The sequence below is a fragment of the Mangifera indica genome, chromosome 3 (genome assembly GCF_011075055.1).
Source record: "Mangifera indica cultivar Alphonso chromosome 3, CATAS_Mindica_2.1, whole genome shotgun sequence".
NCBI classification, from domain to species: domain Eukaryota; kingdom Viridiplantae; phylum Streptophyta; class Magnoliopsida; order Sapindales; family Anacardiaceae; genus Mangifera; species Mangifera indica.
The window spans coordinates 4,734,259-4,743,843 of record NC_058139.1 but is presented as its reverse complement, the minus strand read 5'-3'; the positions used below and the strand labels follow the sequence as shown (position 1 = coordinate 4,743,843).

The 9,585-nt window shown below is 34.5% G+C and overlaps 1 protein-coding gene across 4 annotated transcripts; it reads left to right on the top strand.

Moving 5' to 3' along the window:
• The first annotated feature begins 236 nt into the window (after positions 1-236).
• Positions 237-9,534, top strand: LOC123211677. 4 transcript variants are annotated; one of them, XM_044630499.1, is made up of 15 exons: positions 237-686; positions 794-965; positions 1,086-1,179; positions 1,388-1,427; positions 3,736-3,789; positions 4,091-4,203; positions 4,297-4,362; positions 4,563-4,705; positions 6,084-6,144; positions 6,253-6,305; positions 7,393-7,497; positions 8,007-8,082; positions 8,262-8,374; positions 8,766-8,825; positions 8,898-9,534. In XM_044630499.1, the coding sequence occupies exons 1-15, from the start codon at positions 599-601 to the stop codon at positions 9,001-9,003; spliced, it is 1,344 nt and encodes a 447-aa protein (XP_044486434.1). In that variant the 5' UTR covers positions 237-598; the 3' UTR covers positions 9,004-9,534. The 4 variants fall into 4 exon arrangements, with proteins under 4 accessions (XP_044486434.1, XP_044486435.1, XP_044486436.1 ...); XM_044630500.1 differs by having other exon boundaries at positions 238-686; positions 6,259-6,305; XM_044630501.1 differs by having other exon boundaries at positions 239-686; positions 1,086-1,137.
• The last annotated feature ends 51 nt before the right edge of the window (positions 9,535-9,585 follow it).

The window sequence follows — 9,585 nt, the reverse complement described above, 5'->3', positions numbered from 1 at the left end:
TATTCAAATTGAATTTATTTTTTTGTTCAAATAATCTTGATTCGAATCAAATCCTAAATACAAATTAACAAAAGATGCATGATTGAGATAAAACTAGTATTGAGGGAAAAATCAAAGGTCAAAACAATGAATTTAGCTTGCATTACTCTTTGGGTCGAATTCGAGTAGGACAAAATTAATAAACACCAATAATGTTTAAGAATGAGGTGCATAATTGAGATAAGACTAGTATTTGCAGGGAAAAATCAAAAACCCAAAATGAAGAATTTAGCTTGTGAGACTTAGTTGGGTTGAATTTAAAGTTAAATTATTTAGTCTTATTTAAATTTAATAGGGATAGAATTTAATCTTGAAAATCAGTGATTTTATTTAATACTAGATCAGGTGATCTGTAAAAATTGATCGTATGAAGGCAATTATACCCTGACCTTGCTCATCCTTTTATCATCCATTTACGGTTGAATCAAAGATGAGCGGAGCCTAATGCCCGCTCTATATTAAATTAATTTCCCCAATTCCGCCTTTGTTTTGAGTTTTTTGTTCACCCTATAGTTTGTGAATTCGATAGATTTATAGAGGACGCACAGCTACTGTAAAGATGGCAACGAGAAGCAATTTCTACAAGAATCCGTCCCTCGCCTATAAAAAGGACGTCAGTCTCTCTTCCGTTCTTCAAAACTTGAAAGGTGACCAGTTCGATTTCTCATCTGTACTTGTAACTTAACTCAATGGAAATTCTTTATGTTCCTTTGTTTTATTTTCAGATAATTTATGGAGTCATTTATATTTGCAGCATATAATATTGTCACGGGAAATGTACCTCCAATTGAAGAACAACCTCCGGCTGAGGAGAGAAAAACCAGTACGAAACGACCTCGCGTATCGAAACCACTGTCAGATAGAAACCTTGAAATCGAAGACGAGGATAGGCATATGTCTCACCAGGATTACATTGACAAGCGAAGGCAACTTCTCGAGCTCTAACGAACTTTGATATTCTAAGCTATTATCCTTTCAGTTAATTGTATTATCAAATTATAATAATTTGATTTTTTTTTTTTTAATTTTTGTGTTCGATTGACCAGGAAGGAAGTTAGTTGGAATCCATCTTACGAGGAATTAAGTACTGACGTCTTGGTATTTTCAATTGTTGTGGTTGAGTTTTTGTGGATTATATTTGTAAGAGCAGTGCAATAGACACAACATTATATACAAACAATGAGATATTACCATATAATTAGATAGTTTTAAATTAAAGATAAAATAATAATCAATCACCTGGTGACATTTTATTGTTTGTGTATAAAGTTGTGCAGATTGTTTGTGTATATAGTTTTATTGTAATTGTAATATGTTGTAAATGTTGTTTTTCTTTGTGTCGTGACAGGGATCTACTAGTTTGGCTGTCAATTTGGTATGCTATGAAAGTGAGTGGCGGTATAGTTCACCTGAAATTTGTTTGTATACACGTATTGAATCAAAATTTTAATGTACCAAGCCTAAAATTTAATCATAGCAACTGAAAAATTAATTGTTATAATTTCTTCTCTAAGATAGAAGAAAATGAACTTGCTTGTGATATGTTTGATATGCAACGTTAGTGCAGTTTTTTATGATTGTCTATATTAGAAGTTGCGAGACTTTTTCTGTGGAGATTGAGAACTTAAAGTAAGAGCTTGGTATAATTGGAGAATATGTGAACTGACTAACTGAGCTTACAACAAAGGAAATACTTGATTTAGTACGGAACAAATTAATCTCCCTACTAACTTTTGATTTTTCAATCCCTATTTGTGATAGTGTCACCAATCTCCAGTGCAAGTTTAAATTCAAATCTACTGTTGTACTTGTAAGTTTAGAATTAAGCATGCCAATTTCTTTTAGAAGATCAAGGATGCATTTCCTATGTGACATGAAAATTATTTGCTTTGAGTGGGAAATTTCAGTTCTCAAGAAATACCTTAGTAAGTTTAGGTCTTTAAGCTCAAACACGTTGGGTAGCTTTAACTTTAGGTTCTTAATCTCCACCATGTCATTTTTGTGAGAGTAATGGCATATCTATGGAAACAATAAGAGTTGTTAGCCTTCCAGTGAGTTGAGTATTTACTAAACATGGTACAATGACCTTAACGTTGATGATAGCATAGCTTTAACATAAATTGAGCAAACCTGCCAAACCATGCTTGATGATTGTTTAGAGGTCATACATTGGTTTCTTTATTTTGCATATTAGGCCATCATCAAAGTTCAACCTAATATCTGTGTAGACTTCTTCCTTAAGATCCCTGTGAAGAAAAACATTCTTTATGCAAAATAAATGAAATGGCCAATCTAAGTCGGTTGCTAGTGAGAATAGCACTTGAATAGAATTGATCTTGGCAACTAGAGCATTTGTACCTTGACATGAATTCTAGATGTTTGAATGAGGCTTTGGCTACTTACCTTGCTTTGTAGTGCACCATTGTCCCATTTGCTTTATTCTTCATAGTAAACACCCACTTGCACCCTAGGGTTTTCTTTCCATGTGGTAATTTCACTAACACCCTTGTAGAACTTCCATGTAGTAGAACTAAATTAAAAGGGATATTTTAGAAGAGTGAAATGGAATAATATAATAGAAGAAGGGTTAAACTGAAATAAAGTAAGAAGAAGGCTGATTTTGTTTCTTTTTAACCAAGTTGTATTGGATACAAGTGTGTTTACGAAGGAATGGTGGCGCTATATATAGACCTTTGGAGCCAAACATATTACCAAGGAAAAAAAGATAAAATCAATCGTCCCTTTTTTAGTATTAGACATTCTTATAGTGTCATTTTGTTATGGTGCCGTGTGGTGAAACATCCACATGTTACACAACATTTCCCATTGAATTTTCACCACTTACAGATTATTATATTTGACCCTGTAAAGGAAAAAACCAAAGGGTTACCAATCATAGACTGATTACACAGAAGAATAGATTTCAAACCTAACTACACAAGTAATTGGGGAACAGACAAATTAGCTGGAACAATGAACACAACCTATTAATGAAGTTATATTCTGATTTGTTTGGGAACAAATAACATCAATGACAGGACAAAATTGTCAATTTCCCCTTCATGACAATCAGCATGTCTCCCATAAACAATCCCTCTAACACAAGGCAAAAATGAAGTGAATGGTTCTCTCCAACCTCTCTCTCTAAGTTTTTCTTTTGATTTAAGAGCTTGTTTTGCTATATTTTTCCAGTAAATAGGTTGGTTAAAGAGTCAAAGGGTCTACTCTAGCAGTATCCCCCTCTGGGACTCCTAACAGTTCTCTCTTTTGCAACTTCCATAGTCTTCCAAGAGGAGTGTGTGATATGATAATCCTAGGGCCTACTGCATTTCATGTGAATTTTAGTCCTTCACTGAGGATATTTTCAAAATGCATAATCTTGTACACTATAACTCTCACTTCAAATGCATTCATAGGCAACCATTACTTCATATTCAACCTTTACTTCAATTTTTGGCATCAATAAAGGGTAATGTGATTGCTCTACATGGAAGTAAAAAGTGACTCAAAAATCTTTCTTTTCTTTTTTTCCATTATCATTATGTTAAGAGAACTTGACTTCTATTCTATGTTTGTGTGCTGTACATTTTCTCTGTTGCAATGGTTTTTTTTATTCAATGAAACATTGAGTACCTTGAACTGATAATTTTTTTTATATTCATGCTCATTTTAACCAGTATTGTGTTTACAACTCAGGCGATGAGAGTGTTTCTTCAGAATGTGAACAAATAGATGATACTCCCCACCATGGTATGCTCTTGAATATTTGACCCATCAATATGTTGTTGTATAGATTATAACTTTCAGCTATATTGAAACTGTCATAATTTATAAGCTCTAAGTTTGCTGGTCTGTGTCAGCTGCATCAATTGATACTAGTCATTTCCAATCCATTTAGGAGCTCCAAACATCTCATTAGTAATTTTGTGAAAAATTTGAATCTTTTCTTTAGTGCAATGAAGGCTCAGGCTGCTTTGATGTTATTTAAATATAGATGCTTGCCTTGATTTGCTTCATGTCTATGTCTATTTCTATTTCTTTTTTTCTGTAGCTAACATAAGTGAAGTGGAGAAAATTAAGAGCAGAAGTGAACAACGGTATCCTGTTCCAGGAGAACCTACTTGTATAGTCTGTGGTAAATATGGAGAATACATATGCAATGAGGTACATTTGTATTTTTAAGTCTTCGCTTACATTGTGACATTTTTCCATCTGCCTACTGACATTGTGTATGTATGGTTATCTCTGTTTTGATAGACCGACGATGATATCTGCAGCCTGGAGTGCAAAGCTGCTGTTCTGAGAAGTCGTAAAATTGCTGAGGTATTTTGCAATTTCTATAGCCATGCAAAATTTTGATATTTTTGTTGCATCTCTCTCCCAACTTGCTGTCATACTAATTTATTACAACGTTAAGCAGTATTATCCAACCACTTTAAAAGGCCAAAAAAAAAAAAAAGAACTGCTGCCTTGGTTATTACCCGTTGTCGCATTATGTGACTGTTATTTATAATGTTTCTTAGGAATCCTTAATCAAGCAAGATCCTGATGTCTCATCATCAGGAAATGTGTGTGCCTTACAAGCAGATGGGTTTGAGAAGGGCTTACGCTATTATAACAGCAATCACTGGTCGGGAAAGAGATCTAGTCTTTGTACATATCAATGGTATATTTCTGTATTAAACATCAGCTTCTTTTATTGCTCAAACTTTAGTTTCTATAAAATAGCAAAGATAAATGCATGTTTCTCTCTCTATCTTTTATTTATGTATCTATTTTATTCATTCCTTAAAAACTATTAATTTTCTTGAAGAATTTTTTTTGGAAAGTTAATTTTATATATACAAAAGAAATATACAATGTACAAGGGGCACAGAGTATTTTGGAGTTGGACTGGGAGTGTTTAGGTAGTGTGAAATGTAGATGGATTGGTGGTAGACAACTGGGCACGTGGTGGGGGAAGAGTCAAGCATGTGTGGGCAGAAGGGCAGACAGTTGTGTGTTCTCAAGCAAAACAAAGTAGTGGGTTTATGTGCTCGTGGCTTGAAAATTCAGTGTTTGAAGCTGGGAATCATGGCAAAAGGCTAGGAATTGTCTGCTGGTTAGGATATTGGGGGAAGGTTCCACAAAATAATCAAGTCATCCACTTAGGCATTTTGTCATACACCCTAGTGGCCAACCGAAAAAAAAAAAGCCACCCAAAGCAACTTCTTCAATTGTAGTATCCTGGAACTCCATACCTCAACATATCAATAACAAACATTACCCAACTGATTGCAACCCTGAAACTGCGACAACAAAATCAAACTACTGTAGAAATTAAACACTTGGGGCTGGGCTCAGGCAGGAAGGAGATGCAACGGCAACAATGGAGGTTTGCCTGGGTGGTTGTATAGTAGGTGTCGACTGTCAACAGCAGTGGTGGAATAGTGGTAGAGAATGGTGGGTGATGGCGAAATTTGAGTGAAGACTAATTGGGTGACATCAGTGGACAGCAGCGGAGAAAAAGAAAGTGTCTGCAGTTTGGCACCAATTGGCTGGTGAGTTGGCTAGCCGTGGTGCCAAGGAAAACTAGGTTTGAGATTTGAAAATTAAAAGAAAAATCTCTCTCTTCTCTCTAGATTCTTAAATGTGACTAATTGAGCTTTTTCCTCATAACATGGCTAATGGAGCGAAGAGAGGCAAAATTGGCTCCCATGCTAGCCTCCTCTTCAACAATTCCCCAAAGTTTAATAAGATGACTTTGACTTGTTAACAAATTAAAGTGAAGAAGAGACCACAAGAATAATGTTAAAATTAATTTATCAATTTCTTCTTTTGCTTTTGAAGCTACTGATGATGAAATGACACCTTGTAATGGTATTTTCAACTTTAAAAATCTTTGCTAGCTGATAACAGACTCTCAGCTAGAAAAGATTATTATGGTTTGATTGGACTTGTTTGAAAGAATTTTATCATTTTTTCTTTCTCAGAGTTATTATCAGCAGCACCTCATCCTGCTTATTGTTATATTGTGTACTTTTTTTATGCAATTTTTATTACAGTTGGAAATGTAATAGACCTGGGCACCTTGCTGAAGATTGTTTGGTGATGGCAAGTAATCAGGTTCATTATTATGGTTCACTTGCATTTTTGAATATTCTTCCCTTTTTAGCACTCTGAATTACCTATGTTTTGCTTTATTAAAGTTACTTCTGCATATATGTGGCTTAGGAGCAGAATAATTCCTGTCCCATTGCCAAAGATCTGCTTGAGTTGTATAGAAGGTTTGTAAAATATACTCTAGTTTGTTGTCCTCTTATACTAGTGTGTTTTCTTTTTTTATTTCTAGATGTATTTTGCTTACGTACTTTAACATGATCCAGAAAAATAAGTTTTCCCTGCAACCTTTACCTCACCAGAGTGGTATGTAGGATGACTATATATTTAAGGCAAACAGGGTAAATTTTTTAGGCTGGGATTATCTTTAATGTTACAGTTGAAATAATCTCTTTACTCAAAATAAATGGATCTTGATGGACCAAGTGTGAGTGGTATATGGAGGCCAACATCCACAAAATAATTGTCAATTTTATTAGCTGTTTATAATAATTCCATTCTTTTGTCTAATGTTGCCCATAGTTTTGAATCTTGTTCTTCTGATCTCTTGATGATGGTCATGTTAGGAACATGTTCAAATCATCACCAACCAACTCACACAACTAGCACACACAACCAACACACAAATAAATATGATTTTCAGGAGGCATAGTAAAACAATGCCCAAGTTGGAGTAACCCTCTGCTGTATTTTATATATTCTCAAGTGGATAATCTCAACTATCCGAGAGGCTAGTGCTCTCCACTTCTGGCTATTTGAAAGGCCACAATTCTCCCAAATTTGTCTAACTTTCGAGAGGCTGTACTCTCTCCTATAATCAGTGCAAACAACTAATACTAAATTGTTAGGAACTTCCTTAAAGAAGATGATCTGCTTACCTTGTAGATGGTAGCTAGATTTCTAGGATATTTGATTTAATGACCTAGAATAATTATCTATCATGTAAAGCTGTGGTTATACTTAGAGGCTTATTTCATTGTAAACGGACAATTGATTATAGAATAAGATCTTGTTCCCTCTATCTTTCTGTCAAGTTTTCTCCCCCTTTTATTCTTCTATCACTTCTCCCCCTTCTGCTTTCTCTCTCATTCTTGATCCCCATCACCTTGGTTTACTTTCTTGGCGTATACTTAAAGCAAGCTTGTTGCTTACACTTATGAGCTGAAATTTTTTATTAATATATCTCAGCTATTTGCTGGGGTAATGACATCAAGGAACTTAGTGGCCTTTGTTATTTTATTGTTGTATCTGCAGGTGCCACCAGATCAGTAAAACCTTATCATCAGCAAATTGCAATGTATGCTGCAGCTCCTCCAATTTGGCTACTTGTCTTGACTGCAACACTGTCCTTTGTGACAAGTAAGGATGCTAACTTCTGTTAAAGACTAGAATTTTGTAATTTATGCTTCACTGCTACTGTCTATGTTTTATTTGATTATATGATTTTCCTAATCCAAATAATGAAATAATATTCACATTTAATTTAATATCTTATATCTGACTCAAAAGTGATATCCTATACTATAATTATTGATTGTCTATTCTCTGTATGTTAAACTTCAGTTCTATCAATTTTAGAAGCCCATTGGTGTCAGTGACATTCTCAGTATATGTATTTATATGAGGGTGTTCCCCCTTTTGTCTGTTTGTCTTTGCATTTATACATAAGTTGGAGAACAAAAAATATGAATTCTAAGGGAGGAGTGATTATTATTGTTGTGGCTGTGAAAAGCATATGGCTGGATTGTTCATAAAATTTTGGAATGGGTACCAAGTTAGTGTTAAAGAAACGTTAGTTGGTGTACTTCTAATAACTAAATTAATCTGTTGTGATCTTGAAGTTTTTCTCATAGATAACCTAATTTCAGTGCAGGGCATTTAAATGAGCATATCAGGACAAAATCTTCACACCGTAAATATTACTCTCACAAGCTCAAACGCCTGGTGAGGTTTTCATTGAGATATTGTGTAGTATTATTTAATGAAAGTCATATTCCCTTAAGGCCCTAGATAATAATCTTTATTTTCTTGGAAAAACCTTGGCATGTATGCATCTACTGTCATGTCTTGGACTTAAGATACATGCTTTCGCTTCTGCTGATGACAGAATGTAACTGATATAGGTGAAATGCTGTAAATCAACATGCAAGGTGACTGACATTACAGATCTTCTGGTTTGTCACTACTGTTTTAGCAAAGCCTTTGACAAGTGCAAGGATATGTATAGTGCAACTTGGTATGTTGATCTAAAATACCAAAACAACTGTCTTTTATTTTGTTCAATTTCCCCCTTCTTCTATCTATGGAATATGCCAAGTGCTAGCATTTCTTGTGCTAAAATTTTATGTTTGTTTAATTGTTTATTGTTTGGAATTAGAGATTTCCATTTGGTGAGGGGCATGTTTGATAGGAGAGAAGGGTTTGATATATCAATATAACTGCAATTGTGTTCTTCATTTATTCATTGCATTTGTAATATCTGAATCTTTGTATTGATATAAATTGCCTTGATATGATGATTTTCAAGAATATCAAGGAGCTTTGTTTTGTTATCTTATAAATTAAGGTTCTTTAAGTGTTCTTTATTCGAATTGATTATAGCTTAACATATCTATTACTGATTGCAGGAAAGGAGCTGGACTTCAAATTATTTGGAATTCAATTTGCTGTGATGATCACTTTGAGTGGTAAGTCTAAACATCATTACATTACTTATTTTAGTCCAGCACCGACTCTGCATATGGCCTCTTCTGTTGCAGGCATAGGATGAATTGTTTAAATGCAGATGTAGAAGACGGAGCTTATATCATTAGCAGCACTACCAAGAAGCAAAAGTTGGTTCAGCTTAGTGATTGCATTTTCTGATGGATTCTGGGTTACAAACTAGTAATGTTTGACCATATTGCTTTGCCTTGAATTTGGTCAACAACTGTATCATGTAGTTTAGGTATGTGAGCAATATCATTGCCCAGATATACATGTGGAACGGATTGCTTTTAAGGCTTTTCATGTTACGGGTTACTGCCGAATCAGTTGGATATCCATCAGGAGGGAGACGGGCGAGGTCATATGTGGATGCTGGAGTACACCTGCATAACATGATGTTCATGATCGGGATATGCTGGAAATAATAAACTGCTTTACTAGGAATTTCCCTAATCTTGGTACCCAATCACTGAACTGGTTTCGAAATTTGAAGACTGAAGACCCAAAGGCGATGTATTCGGAATTTTGAGGGAAAAGAGTAAACCAAAGATATCTATTGTCTTCTTGTGCAACAAGATTTTTTTTTTTCAAAAAAAAAAAAATCAGAGAATATGAGTATTGATCCGACAGAATAACTTTTTCAAGTGTTACGTGAACTAGAAAAATCGTAACTTCAATCGTTATTTTAAACTGGTCTCAGAAATTATGAACACCAATATTAGTCAAAATAAGGTGCAATTT

Excerpts from the sequence above, each read along its gene's own strand:
- LOC123211677 (XM_044630499.1), top strand. The coding sequence starts at position 599 with ATGGCAACGAGAAGCAATTTCTACAAGAATCCGTCCCTCGCCTATAAA. Across the intron at positions 966-1,085 it reads GATTACATTGACAAGCGAAG|GAAGGAAGTTAGTTGGAATC; the intron begins GCAACTTCTCGA and ends TCGATTGACCAG. Across the intron at positions 6,306-7,392 it reads CTGCTTGAGTTGTATAGAAG|GTGCCACCAGATCAGTAAAA; the intron begins GTTTGTAAAATA and ends TTGTATCTGCAG.